The sequence below is a fragment of the Melanerpes formicivorus genome, unplaced genomic scaffold (genome assembly GCF_026170545.1).
Source record: "Melanerpes formicivorus ecotype bairdi unplaced genomic scaffold, bMelFor1.0.p_v2 SCAF_10, whole genome shotgun sequence".
NCBI lineage: Eukaryota > Metazoa > Chordata > Aves > Piciformes > Picidae > Melanerpes > Melanerpes formicivorus.
In genome coordinates, this window is record NW_027142362.1 from 23020907 (window position 1) to 23040835 (window position 19929).

A 19929-nucleotide genomic window follows, 5' to 3' on the forward strand; every position below is an offset into this window, starting at 1 on the left:
CACATCCCAGTGACGAACGACTCGCTTGGTGAAGAACTTTCTCCTCACCTCGAGTCTAAACCTCCTCTGACACAGCTTGAGACTGTGTCCTCTTGTTCTGGTGCTGGTTGCTAAAGAGAAGAGACCAACTCCTTCCTGGCTACAACCATCCTTCAGGCAGTTGTAGAGGGCAATGAGGTCTCCCCTGAGCCTCCTCTTCTCCAGGCTAAACAATCCCAGCTCCCTCAGCCTCTCCTCACAGGGCTGTGCTCAAGGCCTCTCCCCAGCCTTGTTGCCCTTCTCTGGACACCTTCAAGTCTCTCAATGTCCTTCTTAAACTGAGGGGCCCAGAACTGGACATAGAACTCAAGGTGCAGCCTAACCAATGCAGAGTACAGGGGGACAATGACCTCCCTGAAATAACCCCAGGCAGTGCTACAGGCTGGGGACAGAGTGGCTGAGAGCAGCCAGGCAGAGAGGGAGCTGGGGTTACTGGTTGATAGTAGGCTGAACATGAGCCTGCAGTGTGCCCAGGTGGGCAAGAAGGCCAGTGGCATCCTGGCCTGCATCAGGAAGAGTGTGGCCATCCCATCATCTCAACTGCTCCTCCAGAACATCTTCCCTCTGCCAAATCACTGCCTCCTCAGCATTCCCAGCCCAGGGATGAGGTCAAGGAAGGGGATTGGGGTCCAGGGAGGGTGGTTGGGGTTGGATTGCCCAGGGAGGGTGATTGGGTTGGATTGCCCAGGGATGGTGGTGGGGTTGGATTGCCCAGGGAGGGTGGCTGGGGTTGGATTGCCCAGGGAGGGTGGCTGGGGTTGGGTTGCCCAGGGAGGGTGATTGGGTTGGATTGCCCAGGGAGGGTGGCTGGGGTTGGATTGCCCAGGGAGGGTGGTTGGGGGTTGGATTGCCCAGGGAGGGTGATTGGGTTGGATTGCCCAGGGAGGGTGGTTGGGTTGGATTGCCCAGGGAGGGTGATTGGGTTGGATTGCCCAGGGAGGGTGATTGGGTTGGATTGCCCAGGGAGGGTGGCTGGGGTTGGATTGCCCAGGGAGGGTGGTTGGGGGTTGGATTGCCCAGGGATGGTGGCTGGGTTGGATTGCCCAGGGATGGTGGTGGGGTTGGATTGCCCAGGGAGGGTGGTGGGGTTGGATTGCCCAGGGAGGGTGGTTGGGTTGGATTGCCCAGGGAGGGTGATTGGGTTGGATTGCCCAGGGAGGGTGATTGGGTTGGATTGCCCAGGGAGGGTGGCTGGGGTTGGATTGCCCAGGGAGGGTGGTTGGGGGTTGGATTGCCCAGGGATGGTGGCTGGGTTGGATTGCCCAGGGATGGTGGTGGGGTTGGATTGCCCAGGGAGGGTGGCTGGGGTTGGATTGCCCAGGGAGGGTGATTGGGTTGGATTGCCCAGGGAGGGTGGCTGGGGTTGGATTGCCCAGGGAGGGTGGTTGGGGTTGGATTGCCCAGGGAGGGTGGCTGGGGTTGGATTGCCCAGGGAGGGTGGTTGGGTTGGATTGCCCAGGGAGGGTGGCTGGGGTTGGATTGCCCAGGGAGGGTGATTGGGTTGGATTGCCCAGGGAGGGTGGCTGGGGTTGGATTGCCCAGGGAGGGTGGTTGGGGGTTGGATTGCCCAGGGAGGGTGATTGGGTTGGATTGCCCAGGGAGGGTGGCTGGGGTTGGATTGCCCAGGGAGGGTGGTGGGGTTGGATTGTTCAGGGATGGTGGTTGGGTTGGATTGCCCAGGGATGGTGGTGGGGTTGGATTGCCCAGGGAGGGTGGTTGGGTTGGATTGCCCAGGGATGGTGGTGGGGTTGGATTGCCCAGGGATGGTGGTGGGGTTGGATTGCCCAGGGAGGGTGGTGGGGTTGGATTGCCCAGGGAGGGTGGTGGGGTTGGATTGCCCAGGGAGGGTGGTGGGGTTGGATTGCTCAGGGAGCGTGGTTGGGGTTGGATCGCCCAGGGAGGGTGGTTGGGTTGGATTGCTCAGGGAGCGTGGTTGGGGTTGGATCGCCCAGGGAGGGTGGTTGGGTTGGATTGCCCAGGGATGGTGGTGGGGTTGGATTGCCCAGGGAGGGTGGTGGGGTTGGATCGCCCAGGGAGGGTGGTTGGGTTTCTGCTGGGGCTGGGGACCTGAGTAGCATTTCCTGCCCTGGAGCAGAAAGTTGTGGGGGTTCTCAGCAGCCTCTCAGAGGTGTGATTCAGTGGGGGCTCAGGGGGGAGGAAAGGTGTGAAGGCACAGGGCAGTTTGTCACCTTTCTTGGTCACAAGGTGACACATGGCAGGAAAGCCCCGAAGGGGGAAAGTGAAAGCAGGACACCTACAGGACGTCATGGGAGCAAACCCTGCTGGAGGCACTTTCCATGTCCCCAGTGTGGGTGACACAGGGAGAGAGGTCCCCGGGGAGGGGAGAAGCTTTTGGTTTCAGTTCATCCAAAAATAGCCAGCAGAGGATGCACCTGAGTCATGTGGGGATCGTGGGTGAGCTGCTGGGGGGACGGGGTGGGGGAAGTGCCTCCCCCTGCCACCCACGGGCCAACCACTTTGCTCACCACGGGTGGAAGCAGCAGCAAAAAGCTGTCAGAACCTCTGTCCCTGCTTGTGATTTCTGCTGGCTGGGGAGAGTGATGCTGTGAGGTTTTAGCACCCTCTCGACCCATTTCCTGCCCCCCACCTCCCCCCAGTTTCCATCCGAGCCCCCCTCCCCCTCCTCAACCCTGCTGGGTTCCTGTGCCCCCCAGTTTCCTCTGTGAGTGGTGTGCCCAGGGGCTGTTGGTGGAGGGACAAACCATCCATGATGTGAGAGTGACAATGATGCTGGGGAGGTGATCTGAAAACATGGAGGCCTCCCTGAGGTGGGGGCCCAGAAGGAAGAGGGTGAGGCCCCCATGGAGGATATGTGTGGGGCCTCTTGGAGGTGCAGGGGACAGACGTGGGGTGATGGAGCACATGCAGTGGCTCCTCAGGCTTTGGGAAGGTGGTGCTGAGAGGGGGTGCAGAGGTGACACCGAGTGTGGTGGGGGGCTGTCCCCTCTTGGGGCTGGAGCTGGTGGCATGGTGACTTGGCCACACCTCCCTTCACCTCCCCACGCTCCTGTTTCCATGAGCACCAAGGTGGCCAAGCTGCTCTGGCCTGGCCCCATTTCCATGGCTGGAGAGGAGGCAGCAGGGCCCACTAAGGACAGGGAGAGTACAGGGGTGAAGGACAGGAGGGTGGCACTGTGCCACCATGTCTCTAAGGCCGCTCTGGGGTGCACACCAAGCTGGAGAGTGCTCCCCCAGGGCGAGTGTCTTCACGCAGGCAGTGGCAACTGGGACAAGCAAGAGGTGGCTGGGACAGGAGGGGACAGGCACCATGGCTCAGGAGAGAGCAGAACCAATGTTAGGGGCTGGAAGGGACCTCCAAAGCTCATCCAGTCCAAGGCCTCTGTCAGGGTAGGATCTCCTATACCAGGTCACACAGGAACACACCCAGGAGGGGCTTCAATGCCTCCAGAGAGGGAGACTCCACAGCCCCCCTGGGCAGCCTGCTCCAGGGCTCTGTCACCCTCACAAGGAGAAGATTCTCCTCCTGTTTCCATGGCACTTCCTCTGCCTCAGCTTCCACCACTGCCCCTTGGGCTGGCATTGGGCATCCCCCAGCAGAGCCTGGCTCCAGCCTCTGGGCACTCCCCCTGCACAGCTTTAGCACCAGCAATGAGGTCACCTCTCAGCCTCCTCCTCTCCAAGCTACAGAGCCCTCAGCTCCCTCAGCCTGTCCTCACAGGGAGATGTTCCACTGCCTTCCTCATCTCTGTGGCTCTGTGCTGGACTCTCTCAAGCAGTTCCCTGAGGTCCCTCTTCAACTGAGGGGCCCAGAACCGGACACAAGATTCCAGCTGTGGCCTCAGCAGGGCAGAGCAGAGGGGAAGGAGAACCTCTCTCAGGCTGCTAACCACAGCCCTTCTAATCCCCCCCAGGATGCTCTTGGCCCTCCTGGCCACCAGAGCACATTGCTGGCTCCTGGCCAACCTTCCACCCACCCACCAGGACCCCCAGGTCCTTTTCCCCTTCCCTGCTCTCCAGCAGCTCAGTCCCCAACCTCTCCTGCTCCCTGGGGTTGCTCTTCCCCAGGTGCAAGACTCTCCCCTTGCCCTTGTTAGATTTCCTTCCACTTCTCCCTGTTCAACTCTCCAGCCCCTCCAGGCTGCCGGTGCCGGGAGGGGACACCCGGGAGGGGACACCCGGGAGGGGCTTCCCCGGGCGGGGGGCGGTCCCGGAGAGGTGGCAGCACGGACGGGACAAATGCGCCCCCTGGTGTCCGTCGCTGTCTCAGCGGCCACTGCCGAGCCCAGCTCAGCCGCCCGGGCTGCCTCCACCTCCTGACGGCTCCCGGGGAAAAGGAAAACCTGGGAAAGGTTTAAAATCAGGAGAAGCCCAGCAGGGCCGAGGGGTGTCGACCCCCAGGGACCCCTCCAGGTCACCCCAAGGGAAGTCCAGGGACACCCAGAAACCTGCTGCGTCCAGCTCTGGAGCCTCTGTGCCAGGAAGGATCTGGAGGGGCTGGAAGGTGCCCAAAGAAGGGCCAGGAGGAGGAGCAGAGGGCTGGAGCTGCTCTGCTGTGAGCACAGACTGAGGGAGTTGGGGTTGTGCAGGCTGGAGAGGAGAAGGCTCCCAGGAGACCTTCTGGTGGCCTTCCAGGATCTGCAGGGGGCTGCAAGAAAGCTGGGGAGGGACTTTGGAGGGTGTGAGGGAGGGATAGGACTGGGGGGGGATGGAGCAGCCCTAGAAGTGGGGAGCTTGAGATTGGCTGTGAGGAAGAAGTTGTTGGCCAGGAGGGTGGTGAGAGCCTGGCAGAGGCTGCCCAGGGAGGTGGTGGAAGCCTCCTGCCTGGAGGTGTTTGCAGCCAGGCTGGAGGTGGCTGTGAGCAAGCTGCTGTGGTGTGAGGTGTCCCTGGGCATGGCAGGGGGTTGGAGCTGGCTGAGCCTGGAGCTCCCTTCCAGCCCTGGGGATTCTATGATCCTGCTTTTGCAGGGGGGGTTTGGACTCAATGATCTCTTGAGCTCCCTTCCAACCTCTAAGGTACTGTGACACTGTGAATTCTCATCCTTCCCAGGGACACCCCAAAGAGGTGTCCTCCAAAAGCCCATGGACCTTCCAGCCAGCCACCTGCACATTAATGCTCCCACTTCCCATTGCCAGCTGGTCAAGAGTGGGTGCTCCTGGGCTTAGGGACAAGAAAGGTGTTTGCCACCATGTTTGGGTGTATGAGGGCTTTGTCCCCAGCTCTTAGGTGAGCCATGTCCCCCCAAAAGCCTCTGCCTCCCACGGGGGGGGGTGTTTGGGGTTCCTGCACTAAGCTGGCAGCTGATGAAGAAGAACCTGTGAAGGGGCAGACCTGCAACACCCAGAGCTCTCTGTGCTGGGGCAGGCAGAGATGAGGCACCCCCAGTGATGGGCAGGTAGCCCCCAAAGCTGTCACCTTCCGTGGTGAGCCCTCAGGCCTGAGCTTTCCTTCTAACCCACCTTGTTTTGCCCCTGTCTTTGGCAGTCAAACCCTTTGCTCCCTGGGTACAAACCCAACCCCCGCTTGTACTGGGGTGACACAAACCACCTGCCAGCCCCCTCTTTGGGCACCCCATGCCCCTCCAGACCTGACAGACCCCTTCACGGCCAGGCTGAGGAGGGAGGGTGCTCTGCCAGCCCTTATGTGCTGCCCCATACCCCAGTTTCTGCCTCGGCAGCCTGCCCCCGGCCCTGGGCCGGCCGTGACTCATCGGGAGGCGGGCGAGAGGCTCTCTCCTTGAGCGAGGCCAGCCAGGGGATAAAAGCGAGGCCACCCTCAACTCCCTCTCCCCTCACCCGCTCCCATGCTGGCCCGGGCTGTGCCCAAGCCAGGAGCCTTGCTGGGATGCCTGCCCGCCCGACCCGGGGGATGCCGCCGGGCTGCGGGGGTTGCCACCCCCCCCCCCCAAACTGCCCACTCCTCGACCCTTCAAGCAGGTGCCTGGTGACTGGAGGGCAGGCTGGCTCAACCTCTACCGCTTCTGGCAGGAGGGAGGCTTCCACAACGTCCACCACATCATGGCTCGCAAGTTCCAGCAGTTTGGGCCCATTTACAGGTGAGGTGGCAGCCCTGGCAGCCCCCTCCCCTGCACCCCCCAGCCCCAGCAGCCTTTCCAGCCTGGGCTCCTGCTGCTCTTCCCAGCCCTGCTCCGGTCTGGAGGGGGCTTGAGGAGGTGGCTGAGCTGCCGGAGGAGCTCATCTTGCCGTGTGCCCACCAGGCATGATGCCACAGCCAGGGTCAAGAGGGGAGTCCCACTCGTGCCTGGTGGATGTGGGAATGAGAGGTGGGGGGGTTGTGGGGCTGGAGAAGGGCTCTGCCCCTCTCCCATGATCTTCCAAGGTCTGGAGCTGACACCACCCAGGCACGGCGGGGGGGGGGGGGGGGTGTCCGAATCCAACCCCCCACCCAAGCACTGTGCCTGCCGGGGGGTCCGATCCCAAACAGGACCCACAAGCTGAGGTTTGGGGGGTGGGAGGTAGGGTGCTTGGAGGTGCCAGGAGAAACGGGTTGATGTGGGGAGGTGAGGGGCTGTGGGAGGGGCGGTGGGTGGGGGCCAGGGTGCAGGGCTGACCCCACTGCATGCCCCGGCAGGGAGAAGCTGGGCGTCTACGAGAGCGTGAACATCATCAGCCCCCGGGACGCCGCCACCCTCTTCCAGGCGGAGGGGGCGCTGCCGGAGCGCTTCAGCGTCCCCCCCTGGGTGGCTTATCGCGACTATCGCAACAAGCCTTACGGTGTGCTCCTCAAGTGAGTTGGGGGGGGAGGTTGGGGGGGGGGAAGCGCCTCAAAATGGGGTTCCCAAGCGCTAGAACAATGGCCCCGGCACAGAGCGTGGTGGGAAGGAGAGGGCTGGAGCTGCTCTGCTGTGAGCACAGCCTGAGGGAGTTGGGGTTGTGCAGGCTGGAGAGGAGAAGGCTCCCAGGAGACCTTCTGGTGGCCTCCCAGGATCTGCAGGGGGCTGCAAGCAAGCTGGGGAGGGACTTTGGAGGGTGTGAGGGAGGGATAGGGGTCTGGGAGAGCTCTGAGGGGGGCAGGAATGAGGCCTGGGCCAGGGAGGCAGCAATGGGCACTGGCAGCCCAGAAGGCCAAGGGCAGCTGAGCTGCCAGTGCCCATTGGCAGAGGTGGAGGGAGAGGATCCTGCCCCTCTGCTGTGGGGTGTCAGGGAGGGATAGGAGTGGGGGGGCTGGAGCAGCACTAGAAGTGGGGAGCTTGAGGTTGGCTGTGAGGAAGAAGTTGTTGGCCAGGAGGGTGGTGAGAGCCTGGCCCAGGCTGCCCAGGGAGGTGGTGGAAGCCTCCTGCCTGGAGGTGTTTGCAGCCAGGCTGGAGGTGGCTGTGAGCAAGCTGTTGTGGTGTGAGGTGTCCCTGCCCATGGCAGGGGGTTGGAACTGGCTGAGCCTTGAGCTCCCTTCCAGCCCTGACAGTTCTGTGCAGCTGGAGAATCAGGGGGTGATGTGCACACGGGGGTGGCACCGTGCCCGTGGCAGGGGGTGGTGACATCTTCCAGGAGGAGGGGGGGACACGACATACCTCTGAGCCTACCGACTTCGGTGTCCCACAGGACGGGGGAGGCCTGGCGCTCTGACCGGCTGATGCTGAACAAGGAGGTGCTGTCCCCAGGGGTGGTGGAGGGTTTCGTGCCGCTGCTGAGCCAGGTGGGGGAGGACTTCGTGCGGCGGGCACGGGCACAGGCGGAGCGCAGCGGCAGGGGGCGCTGGACCGCGGACTTCACCCACGAGCTGTTCCGCTTCGCCCTGGAGTGTGAGTGCCAGGGGCAAGACCTCTATCTGTCTGCCTGTGTCCCCAAAACATCCCCTTTGGGGAGGGGTCTGGAGCACAGCCCTGGGAGGAGAGGCTGAGGGAGCTGGGCTTGCTTAGCCTGCAGAAGAGGAGGCTCAGGGGAGACCTTCTTGCTCTCTGCAACTGCCTGCAGGGAGGTTGTCACCAGCTGGGGGTTGGTCTCTTGTGCCAGGCAGGCAAGCAGTCCCAGAACAAGAGGACACAGTCTCAAACTGTGCCAGGGGAGGTTTAGGATGGATGTTGGGAAGAAATTCTACATAGAAAGAGAGATTGGCCCTTGGGCTGTGCTGCCAGGGAGGTGGTGGAGTCCCCATGCCTGGAGGTGTTCAAGAAGAGCCTGGCTGAGGCACTTGGTGCCATGGTTGAGTTGATCAGATGGTGCTGGGTGAGAGGTTGGACTTGATGATCTCAAAGGTCTTTTTCAACCTGGTTTATTCTGTAATTATTCTGTCCTATCCTATCCTATCCTACCCTATCTTATTCTCTCCCTGATGGGCAACACACTATGCTCTCAGAACCACAGAGTGGTCTGGGTTGGAAGGGACCTCCAAGGGGCATCCAGTCCAACCCCCTCTGCAGTCAGCAGGGGTAGCCTCAACTAGATCAGGCTGCCCTGAGCCTTGAATATCTCCAGGGCTGGAGCCTCAACCACCTCCCTGGGCAATCTGCTGTTCCACCAGCCTCATGGTGCAGAACTTGTTCCTCACATCCAATCTAAATCTGCTTTGCTCTAGGTTGAAGCTGTTGGCCTTTGTTCTCTCACTGCAGGCCTTTGCAAACAGTCTCTCTCCATCTTTGTCCTCAGGGGTGGACAAAGAAGCTTCTCCTTCAAAGCCATAGGGTCTAGAGGGAGGTCTTCTCTCCAGACAAGTAGAGAACAACTCAACAGTGTTGATAAGAAGAAAAGGCTAAGAAGTTTGGGCTGTTCAGTCTGATGAAGAGAAGGCTCCCAGGAGACCTTCTGGTGGCCTTCCAGGATCTGCAGGGGGCTGCAAGAAAGCTGGGGAGGGACTTTGGAGGGTGTCAGGGAGGGATAGGACTGGGGGGGATGGAGCAAAACTAGAAGTGGGGAGATTGAGATTGGCTGTGAGGAAGAAGTTGTTGGCCAGGAGGGTGGTGAGAGCCTGGCACAGGCTGCCCAGGGAGGTGGTGGAAGCCTCCTGCCTGGAGGTGTTTGCAGCCAGGCTGGAGATGGCTGTGAGCAAGCTGCTGTGGTGTGAGGTGTCCCTGGGCATGGCAGGGGGTTGGAGCTGGCTGAGCCCTGAGCTCCCTTCCAACCCTGACAATTATTCTATGATTCCATACAGCAGTGGTTGATCTCCTCTCCATCACCAGCTGCTAGCCCACCCTACCCAACCAGGGATGCTGTCATGGCCCTGCACTGCTTGGAGCAAGCAGTGAGGCCAAGCTAGGTCCTCACAGCCATGGAACTGGCCGCAGGAGAGCGGAGGGGGGGGACAGACACGGTGCCCCCTGCCCCTGGCAGGGCCCTGAGGGCTGCTGTGCTCGCCAGCTGTGTGCCACGTGCTGTATGGGGAGCGCCTGGGGCTGCTGCAGGACTTTGTGGACCCCGAGGCTCAGCGCTTCATCGACGCCGTGACCCTCATGTTCCACACCACCTCGCCCATGCTCTACCTGCCGCCCGCCCTCCTCCGCCACCTCAATGCCAAGACGTGGAGAGACCATGTCTGGGCCTGGGATGCCATCTTCTCCCAGGGTAGGTGCTCCCCCTTGCCCGCCCCTCCCCAAGGGACCACTGAGGGTTTGGCTCCGTGGTGCAGCCTCACCTTGCTGGCATGGAGAACTCCTCCTGGGTCCAGCCGCCCAGCGTGGCCCCACCAAGGCCAGGAAGGATGGAGCCGGTGGGGTGGAGTTATTGGGGAACCATCCAGGAGTGATGGAGGGCAGATGACAGGCATCAGCTTGAGAGAGGCAGCTCTTCCAGGGGGGCTTTTGGCAGCCAGGACACTCTGTGTACAGCTTGTGCCCCTACTGGGACACTCTCTCCTCCCTTCTCTGTGCCCACCCAGTTGAAGCTGGTCCTGCAAGCAGGCTCCCAGCTCCCAGGGAAAAGCCACCAGCATGGGCCAAGGAGCTCCTAAAGTGCCACCTCTGGATGGAACAGTAGGGAACCATCCAGGAGTGATGGAGGGCAGATGACAGGCATCAGGTTGAGAGAAGCAGCTCTCCCAGGGAGGCTTTTGGCAGCCAGGACACTCTGTGTACAGCTTGTGCCCCTACTGGGATACTCTCTCCTCCCTTCTCTGCGCCCACCCAGCTGATGCTGGGGCCTGCAAGCAGGCTCCCAGGTAAAAGTCACCAGCATGGGCCAAGGAGCTCCTAAAGTGCCACCTCTGGTGTCTTCCTCCTCCACCCCGGCCCTGGGGGAGGAAGGCCTCTGGGTGTCTCCTCAGCGGACAAATGCATCCAGAACGTGTACCGGGAGCTGCGGCTGCAGCGGCGGAGCAGCCAGGGCTACATGGGGATCCTCTGCAGCCTCATTGTCCAGGACAAGCTGCCCCTGGATGACATCAAGGCCAGCGTCACCGAGATGATGGCGGGCGGGGTGGACACGGTAAGGAGCGGGCGGGGGTGGGGGGCGCGGCTGGGCGGGTCGGGAAGGTCCTGGCTGGGGCTGAGCTTTGCTCTCTGCCCCCTGCTGCAGACCTCCATGACGCTGCAGTGGGCCATGTTCGAGCTGGCAAGGTCCCCGGGGGTGCAGGAGCAGCTGAGGGCAGAGGTCCTGGCTGCCAAGCGGGAGGCAGCGGGGGACAGGGTGAAGATGCTGAAAAGCGTCCGGCTCCTCAAGGCTGCCGTCAAGGAGACGCTCAGGTGAGGAGGGACAGCGCCAGCCGCCGCCAGCCCCTTCCCTCCCCCCAGGCACTTTGGGACGTGGGTGGGGCAGGCTGTGCCCCAGAATCCGGTGCGTGGGAATCTGTCCAACCCCCTCCCCCCCGCAGGCTGCACCCGGTGGCGGTGACCCTGCAGAGGTACACCACGCAGGAGGTCATCCTCCAGGACTACCGCATCCCCCCCAAGGTGAGCAGGGCCAGCAGGTAGGGACCAAAGCCAACCTGCTCTGCCTGGGGCTCTGGCTGGAGCCGGGACCTGGCGTGGCCGAGACGGCAGGAGCAGCCCCGGGGCTGGAAGGCTGGATGCCATCCCTGCGCCCCCTTCCTGCCCGGGGGCTTGGTCCTTCCCCCCGCAGACGCTGGTGCAGGTCGGGCTCTACGCCATGGGCCGGGACCCTGAGGTCTTCCCCAAGCCGGAGCAGTTCATCCCCCAGCGCTGGCTGGCTGACGGCCCCAAGCACTTCAAGGGGCTGGGCTTTGGGTTTGGTCCCAGGCAGTGCCTGGGCCGCAGGATCGCCGAGCTGGAGATGCAGCTCTTCCTCATGCAGGTGGGCATGGCGCTGCCGGGGGGCAGAGGGGAGGCGGCTCGGCGCCCCCGGGGCCGGGGCAGCTCCAAGCTTTTTTCCATCTGATGGTTTTGTTCGGTTTGTTTTTCTTTTCCCCCTCCTCCTCCTCCTCCTCCTCCTCTTCCCTCCCAGATCCTGGAGAACTTCAAGATTGAAACCATGAGAGCTGTGGAGGTGGGGACCAGGTTTGAGCTCATCCTGCTGCCCGACAAACCTATCTACCTGACCTTGCGGCCCCTCGAAGCCCAGGCTTGAGGAGGAGGACTCCCAGCTGCTCCCAACGAGGACCAGCAAGGTCCTCTACAGCCAGGCTGTGGCCCTGGGGGGGATGTGATTTTGGGGCCGGCTGGGAGGCTTTCAGGGCCACAACCTTGGCTTGATGCATCCCTGCCTTCGCTCAAGGCTGAGCTTTACGCCACGGGGGGGAGATAAAGCGGAGCGATCCCGGCCCTGCCAGCAGCCCTGGCACCACCAGGGCTGGGTGGCTGGGTGGGGGGGAGGGGGAGGTTGCTGCCTGAGGGTCCCCAAGGACCACACTGGAGACCACAGTGACGCTCCTCTGGTGCCTTCTCGTGTTTTGCTTCGCCCTCTGCTTGACTCTGGAATTCCACCACTCTGGAAAAGCTTCAGCTCCTGTTTGCCAGCCTGAGGTGTCCTGGTCTCTCTCTCTCTGTGTCTCACCAGGGATGGGTTAGGGTAAGGGGGGCAGGAGCTGGGGTCTTCTTGGGGAGGTGGTGGAGACCGCTGGCAGGTTCTGGGGGACAACAGGAAAATCAGGGAAAGGTTGGAAAGGACCTTCAAGATCATCCAGTTCCATTCCCCTGCCATGGGCACGGACACGTCCCCCCAGCCCAGGCTGCTGAGGGCCTCATCCAGCCTGACCTTGACCACCTCCAGGCAGGGGACACCCACGACCTCCCTGGGCAACCTAAAAAGCTCTCAGGGAGGTGGAAATCCATCCCCCTGTCCCCCCAATCTCTGGGGGACATCAGGAAGGGATGGAAAGGCTGAAATAAATGGGGTTGGGGGGAAAGGGGGGGAAATCTCCTGGGCTTCCTGGAGAATCCTGCAGCCCTCAGGACCACTGTTCCCCCCCTCCCTCTTTCCCGGGGTCCTGCAGGGAAACCAAGGCAAATCCCACATCGAGGTGGGGCTGGAGACCCCCTCAGCTCCCCCAAGAGCTTCCTAGGTGCAGAGGGGTAGCTCTGAGCCCCTCTCCTTCCTCCTGTCCCCAAAGCTCAGAAGCCAGCCCCCGTGTGGGGTGTCCTCGGTCCCCCCCCCGGGGTGCTCACCGCGATGGGGGCGTGCTGGAAGCCGTGCTCCTGCTCCAGCAGGCGAGTGCCGAGCTCCTGCTTCTCCCGGCCCCAGCTCCTCGCTGCCCTCTCCAGCTGCCACAGACCCAAACCACGCTGCTTGTCTCCAAGGTTTGGGGGCCCCCCAGTGTCAGCTGGACACCCCCCCCGAGTCCTCCCCTCCCCCTCCTCAACACCCACCTGCCTCTCCAGCACCCGCCCGCGGGCTTGTGCCTCCTCCAGCCTGGCCAGCAGAGACAGCTTCTCCACCCCCCAAAAAGCAGCCTGTGGGCCAGGAGGTGAGCAGGAACCGGGAAAGGCTGGGAAAAATCCCACCCCCCATCCCCCACCTTCCCAGCTGCTGCTCACAGTGGGGACAAACCCCCCCACTCCCCCCCACCCCCCCCTCCCAGTGTGCCCACTTATACCCAGCGCTGCCTTCTGGGGCGCCACGGCTCAGCCCCCCCACCCCTCTGAATCCCGGTCCTGTGCCCTCCCGCTCCTCCCTTTCTCCCCCCCCCCCCCCCCGTCCGCCCCTCTCGATCTCACCGGCAGGGCTGGGGGCTGCAGGGCGATGCGGGGTGAGGGCTGGGGGACCCTGGCCAGCTCCTCCCGCAGCCTGCGGTTCTCGGCCAGCAGGGTGGTGTACACCTCCTTGGAGACAGCATCCCCTGGGGGTGGGGGAGGTCACTGGGACCTGTCCTACACACCCCACCCCCACGCACAGATGGGGGCTAGGAGCAAGCCCTCACCTCCCCCAGCCCAGCCGGAGGGGCTCAAGCCCAGCTCTGAACCCCCAGCCCCAGACCACCTCATGGTCAGAAGCAGATGGCCCCCAGTGGAGCCCCGCAGCTGTGTGTGGCTCCCAGCACCCCGAGGGTTCCCATCTCCACTGGTACCTACCCTCTGGCTTCTCAGTGCTTCTGCCCACCCTGGAGACCTGCCTCTGCAGCATCTGCTCCATCATCTGGATCACCTGAGGGAGAGAGCAGAGTTGTCCCCAGGCCTACAAAAGGCCGCGATGACCACCATGTCCCTCCGGCCACGGTGGTTCTGGGACCAGGCAGCACTCAGGAAGGGGAGGGATGGCCCCAGAGGGTCCTCAGGCTGTCCTTCCCACCCCAGCCTTACCCTCCTCAACTCACCTTCTCCTGCTGCCTCACCATCTCCTCCAAGCCCTTTGTCCTGGCCACCTTCTCCTGCCACCTCCTCAGCATGGCTTGCTGCTGCTGCTGGGCTCTCTGCAGCAGCACCAGATCGTTCTCCCGGTCGTTCTTCTGGGAGGGGGGGAAGGAGAAAAGCCCCCAGGGACTCTTTGTGCTGAGCCTCAAGCCACGAGGCATTGTTTGTAGGGCTGAGAACGCCTCCTGGTGGGGCTCTCGGAACCACAGAGTCAGGCAGGTTGGCAGAGACCTCCAAGATCATCAAGTCCAACCAGACACCCAACCCGAACTCATCAACCAGGCCATGGCACTGAGTGCCTCATCCAGCCCCTTCTTAAGCACCTCCTGAGATGCTGACTCCACCACCTCCCTGGGCAGCACGTTCCCAAGGCCAATCTCTCTGTCTGGGAAGAACTTCTTTCTAAGATCAAGCCTAAACCTCCCCTGGCACAGCTTCACAGTACCACAGAATCACCAAGGTTGGAAGAGACCTCGAGGACCATCGAGTCCAACCTGTCACCACAGACCCATGACTAGACCATGGCACCAAATGCCACATCCAATCCCCTCTTGAACACCTCCCAAGATGCTGACTCCACCACCCCCCCTGGGCAGCACATCCCAATGGGCAATCACTCTCTCTGTGTAAAACTTCCTCCTAACCTCCAGCCTAAACCTCACCTGGTGCAGCCTGAGACTGTGTCCTCTTGTTCTGGTGCTGGGTGCCTGGGAGAAGAGGCCAACCTCTGCCTGGCTACAACCTCCCTTCAGGTAGTTGTAGAGGGCAATGAGGTCTCCCCTGAGCCTCCTCTTCTCCAGGCTAAACAACCCCAGCTCCCTCAGCCTCTCCTCCCAGGGCTGTGCTCCAGACCCCTCCCCAGCCTTGTTGCCCTTCTCTGGACACCTTCAAGTGTTTCGATGTCCTTCTTAAACAGAGGGGCCCAGAACTGGACACAGGATTCAAGGTGCAGCCTAACCAGTGCTGAGCACAGGGCACAATGACCTCCCTGCTCCTGCTGGCCACACTATTCCTAATGCAGGCCAGGATGCCATTGGCCCTCTTGGCCACTTGGGCACACTGCTGGCTCATGTTTAAGCAGCTGTCGATCAGCACCCCCAGGTCCCTCTCTGTTTGGCAACTCTTAGCCACTCTGACCCCAGCCTGTAGCTCTGCATGGGATTGCTGTAGCCAAAGTGCAGCACCTGGCACTTGGACTTGTTACATGAGACTGTGTCCTCTTGTTCTGGGGCTGCTTGCCTGCCTGGCACAAGAGACCAAGCCCCAGCTGGCTCCAACCTCCCTGCAGGGAGCTGCAGAGAGCAAGAAGGTCTCCCCTGAGCCTCCTCTTCTGCAGGCTAAGCAAGCCCAGCTCCCTCAGCCTCCCCTCACAGGGCTGTGCCCCAGACCCCTCCCCAGCCTCCTTGCCCTTCTCTGGACACCTTCAAGTCTCTCAATCTCCTTCTGAAACTGAGGAGCCCAGAGCTGGACACAGGACTCAAGCTGTGGCCTAAGCAGTGCTGAGCCCAGGGCACAATCACCTCCCTGCTCCTGCTGGCCACACTCTGCCTGCTGCAGGCCAGGATGCCACTCAAACACCTGCTGGGCTATGGGGGTGCCATGATGGACTCCCTGGTGCCCTCCCTGCCCCACTCCTGATGGTGTCCCTACCCGGATCAGCTCGTTCTGCAGCTTCTGCACTCGGTCCCTCAGCCTCCTCATCTCCGCTGTGCTGGCTGCCAGCTTGCGCCTGAGGGTGCCTGCAACAGCCCAGGGCACCTCCTCACCACCCAGCCAGGGGCTGGCATAGTCCTTCCTGCTGCTGTGCCAGCCAGGAGGCTCCTCTTATAGAATCACAGAATCAAGCAGATTGGAAGAGACCTCAGAGTTGATCAAGTCCCAGCTGTCACCCAGCACCTCCTGACAGCTCAACCATGGCTCCAAGGGCCACATCCAATCCCCTCTGCAACACCTCCAGCCATGGGGACTCCACCACCTCCCTGGGCAGCACAGCCCAAGGGCCAATTCCTCTTGCTGCCAACAACTTTCTCCTCCCCTCCAGCCTCAACCTCCCCTGGCACAGCTGCAGACTGTGTCCTCTTCTTCTGGGGCTGCTTGCCTGCCTGGCACAAGAGACCAACCCCCAGCTGGTGACAACCTCCCTGCAGGCAGTTGCAGAGAGCAAGAAGGTCTCCCCTGAGCCTCCTCTTCTGCAGGCTAAGCAAGCCCAGCTCCCTCAGCCTCTCCTCCCAGGGCTGTGCTCCAGACCCCTCCCCAGCCTCCTTGCCCTTCTCTGGACACCTTCAAGTCTCTCAATCTCCTTCTGAAACTGAGGAGCCCAGAGCTGGACACAGGACTCAAGCTGTGGCCTAAGCAGTGCTGAGCCCAGGGCACAATCACCTCCCTGCTCCTGCTGGCCACACTCTGCCTGCTGCAGGCCAGGCTGCCAGCTCCCCCATCCCCAGCACGCACCCAGCCTGTCCAGCAGCTCCTCACGGGTCATGACCTCCAGGTCAGCGTCGTCCAGCAGGGCCTGGCCCAGCTCCTGCTGTGAGGCCAGGCTGTCCCTCAGGTGCCTGTTCTCCACCTCCAGGCTGGTGGCACGGTGCCGCAGGGACAGGAGGTCCCCTGCCATCCTCATCAGCACCAGGCGGTAGCTGCTTGCCTCCTGCCAGCCCAGAGCAGAACTGCTGGCACCCTGCTGCCAGCCAGGCTGCTGCCCAGCACCAAGAGCTTCATCTTGAGGGTTAGACTCATCATGGAAGAGCTGTGCCCCTGGTCTTGCAGCCAGCCATCCATCCACCCACCCATCCACCCCTCCATCCATCCATCCATCTTTCTCTTATCTGTTCTTCTCTTCTCCCTCCATCCATCCAACCACCCTTCTCCCTCCAAACCTTCTCCTCTCCACCCACCCACCTCACCCTGTACACAACAGAGTCCCTCCCCCACCATTTCCCCACCTCCATCTCTTCCTCCTACCCCCTGGGGGAATCCCAGCCCTCCCCAGAAGAGGAGGTGGCCCAGTGCTGGAGCTGGGGTCAGCCTCAAGCTCTGACCTTGGCAGGACTTTGCAGGCCTTTAGAAGGAGGGAGGTGGTGAAGGACAAGGGAAGGTTTGATATGATCAGTCCAGAGTTAGCACCTTGGGAACACCCTGGGGGCTGCTGCTGGGGGTCAACAACTCCCTGAGGCTTTGCTGGCCCTCCTGGCTCCCTCCTGCCAGGCTGGGCTGTGGAAAGGATCTGCCCAGTTGGGACCTTGGCTGGAGGGAGCTGCATCCCCCTGCTCCCCTGGCTCCCAGTTGCCAGCCTTGGAGCTGGCCTTGGGCAGGGGGTGCAGCAGCAGCAGGCAGCCTTGGGGAAGGGGGACAAGGTAGGGGATGGGGGAGGGGGGCAGGTGGAGCCAGGGGCTCAGCTCCATCCTCCCCAGAGCAGGACTTGATTCATGCCCAAGACAAACTCAGGGGCTGTCCCCCCTGCCCCACACCTTCACTCCCTGGTGGCACAGAGCTGACATCAGCCTGGCTTCTGCCCCCACAGGACCCATAACCCACCCTGGGGACACTGCTCTCCCCTCCCAGACCCCCCAGTGTCCCCTACTCCCTCATCTTCCCAGCACTCACTGGCTCCTGGTGGCCCCCTGGGGCCTCTTGGGACCTGTGGAGCAGAAAGAGAGGGGACAGCCTTGGCCAGCTGCTCCCACCAGAGCCAAGCACCAGCAAAGCCTTGGCCAAGAAACCCTCACTAGGGGATGGGGACCTGTTTTGGGCTACCAGGGGGCAAGGCAAGTGCTGGTGGGGGTCACAGAATGCTTTGGGTTGGAAGGGACCTTAGAGATCATCCAGTCCCAGCCTCCCTGCCATGGGCAGGGACACCTTCCACGAGCCCAGGCTGCCCGAGGCCACATCCCACCTGGCCATGAAGACCTCCCAGGGATGGGGATGCAGCGCAGGGGGGAGCCTGGGGCAGGTAAGGAGGAAGGTCAGCAGCAAAGAGGGAAGCCTGGGGGAGGTGGGGAGGAAGGTCAGCAGCAAAGGGAGGAGCCTGGGGGAGGTGGGGAGGAAGGCCAGCAGCAAAGGGGGGAGCCTGGAGGAGGTGGGGAGGAAGGTCAGCAGCAAAGGGAGGAGCCTGGGGGAGGTGGGGAGGAAGGTCAGCAGCAAAAGGGGGAGCCTGGGGGAGGTGGGGAGGAAGGTCAGCAACAAAGGGGGGAGCCTGGGGGAGGTGGGGAGGAAGGTCAGCAGCAAAGGGGGGAGCCTGGGGGAGGTGGGGAGGAAGGTCAGCAGCAAAGGGGGGAGCCTGGGGGAGGTGGGGAGGAAGGTCAGCAGCAAAGGGAAAGGAGGAAAAGCTGCTGAGCAAAACGTGGGGAGGATGAAGGAGGAAACCACCCCAAAGGGGATGAGGAGGAGACAAGTGGCCACCATACCTCTGCTCCTGCAGGGGTGCTCCCATCTCAGGAGGGAATGGCTGCTGGCCAGGCAGGGTGCTGGCCACGGCCTCAGCTGCTGGGAGGGGCAGAGCATCCTGGTGGAGCTGGCAAGAGACAGCAGGAGGCTGAGGAGCAGGCTGGGGAGCACAGGGCTCCTTCAGCCCCTTCCCCACAGCCAGGAGCAGCTCTCATGGGTTTGGCCTGGAGGAGAAAACCAAACACCTTTGCCATCATTGCTTTGGGATCAGGATCCAGCCCTGCCCCCCAGCAATCTGTCCTGGCTGGCTGCAATGCCTCAAGCCCTCCCTCCCCTTCCCTCCCCCCACCAACTTTTGGGGCTGGGGAGTCAGACGGTGTGGCCACAGGGCTGGAAGGTCTTCTCCTGAGGATGAGGAGGACTTTGAGCATCATCTCAGGAGGAAATTTGGCTGGGACCAAAAGTAACCCAGACTGCCTGCTGTCCCAGGGGGTCCTCAGATCCTGCTGGTGACACTGGGGCCACAGTGGTGGCCCCCAGCCCCACCCCCAGCCCCCCAGCACTCACAGTGGAGGAGAAGGATCTGTAGTAGATCATGATCCCTGCTCCAGCAGCCTGCCCTGCCCGGCGGGGGTTGCCAGGCTCTGCCTGCCCCAAACACCCCAGCAGCTCTGCCACCCCCTGGCCAAACAGCCTGGCCCCGTGGCGCCACCCCGGGGTGGACTCACAGCGATGCTAGGGGCTTGGAGCATGAGGAGAAGCTGCTTCTCCCAAGCCCTCTCTGCCGGCAGAGGGATTTAGGTGGCAGGGGAGCTCCTGCAGCCCTGCGTGGCAGCAGCAGTTGCCACAACACAGCCCTGCTCTTAGCAACTGCTCCCTGCAGCAGCTCAGGGCCCCCAGATCCCCCACTGCACCCCGTGGCATCCCAGCAGGGTGGGCATGGAGGGGACCTCTGGAGCTCACCCAGTCCAACCCCTCTGCCAGAGCAGGGCACCCACAGCAGCCTGCCCAGCAGCACCATGCCCAGGGGGGGTTGGAAGCTCTCCACACCAGGAGACTCCACAACCTCTCTGGGCAGCCTGCTCCAGGCCTCCAGCAGCCTCACACCAAAGAAGTTTCCCCACCTGCTCAGATGGAGCCTCCTGGGCTCCAGTTTGTGCCCCTTGCTCCTTGGCCTGTCCCTGGGCACCACTGAGCAGAGTCTGGCCCCAGCCTCCTGCCCCTCACCCTTCAGCTCTTGCTGAGCATTGCTCAGCTCCCCTCTGGGGCTGCTCTGTTCCAGGCTCTCAGCCCCAGGGCTCTCAGCCTTTGCTGCTCCCAGAGCTGCTCCAGGCCCCTCAGCAGCTTCCCAGCCTGCCCTGGACTCTCTCCAGCAGTTCCCTATCCCTCTTGAACTGGGGGAGCCCAGATCTGGACACAGGACTCCAAATTTGGCCTGAGGCAGAGCAGAAGGGGAAGAGAACCTCCCCCAGCCTGCTGGCCACACTCTTCCTCAGGCACCCCAGGACACCATTTGCCCCCTTGGCTGTGAGGGCACAGTGCTGGCTCCTGGGGAACTTGCTGCCCACCAGCACTCCCAGCTCCTTCCCCAGGGAGCTGCTTTCCCTCCCCTGTGCTGCTGCAGGAGGTTGTTGCTCCCCAGCTGCAGGACCCTGTACTTGCCCTGGTGGAATCTCAGGAGGTTCTCCTCCTGTGCCCAGTTCTGCAGCCTGGCCAGGCCTGGGGGGCTGGCAGCACAGCCTGGCAGGGGCTCAGCCACTCCTCCCAGTTTGGTAGCATCAGCAAACTGGTTGGCTGGTCTGGAACCCCCTTGGGGTGATGGCTTGTGGGGGGGAAA

At 62.4% G+C, this 19929-nt stretch overlaps 2 protein-coding genes across 2 annotated transcripts; one reads left to right on the forward strand and one right to left on the reverse strand.

The window, feature by feature from the left end:
- The first annotated feature begins 5793 nt into the window (after nucleotides 1-5793).
- On the forward strand, nucleotides 5794-11894 carry CYP11A1 (cytochrome P450 family 11 subfamily A member 1). Its single transcript, XM_068144277.1, is given in 10 exon segments — nucleotides 5794-5924; nucleotides 5926-6074; nucleotides 6611-6766; nucleotides 7579-7778; nucleotides 9331-9534; nucleotides 10232-10392; nucleotides 10483-10649; nucleotides 10778-10856; nucleotides 11026-11217; nucleotides 11368-11894. Coding segments are annotated over 10 exon segments (1533 nt in total). The 5' UTR covers nucleotides 5794-5822; the 3' UTR covers nucleotides 11491-11894.
- On the reverse strand, nucleotides 11657-18707 carry CCDC33 (coiled-coil domain containing 33). The gene is made up of 11 exons (XM_068144278.1): nucleotides 18660-18707; nucleotides 18113-18219; nucleotides 17313-17346; nucleotides 16161-16356; nucleotides 15360-15448; nucleotides 13673-13804; nucleotides 13431-13503; nucleotides 13077-13198; nucleotides 12729-12812; nucleotides 12528-12623; nucleotides 11657-11989 (listed from the first exon to the last, which is right to left on the reverse strand). Exons 1-11 carry the CDS (start codon nucleotides 18687-18689, stop codon nucleotides 11927-11929), a joined length of 1026 nt encoding a protein of 341 aa, XP_068000379.1. The 5' UTR covers nucleotides 18690-18707; the 3' UTR covers nucleotides 11657-11926.
- Between the last annotated feature and the right edge of the window lie 1222 nt (nucleotides 18708-19929).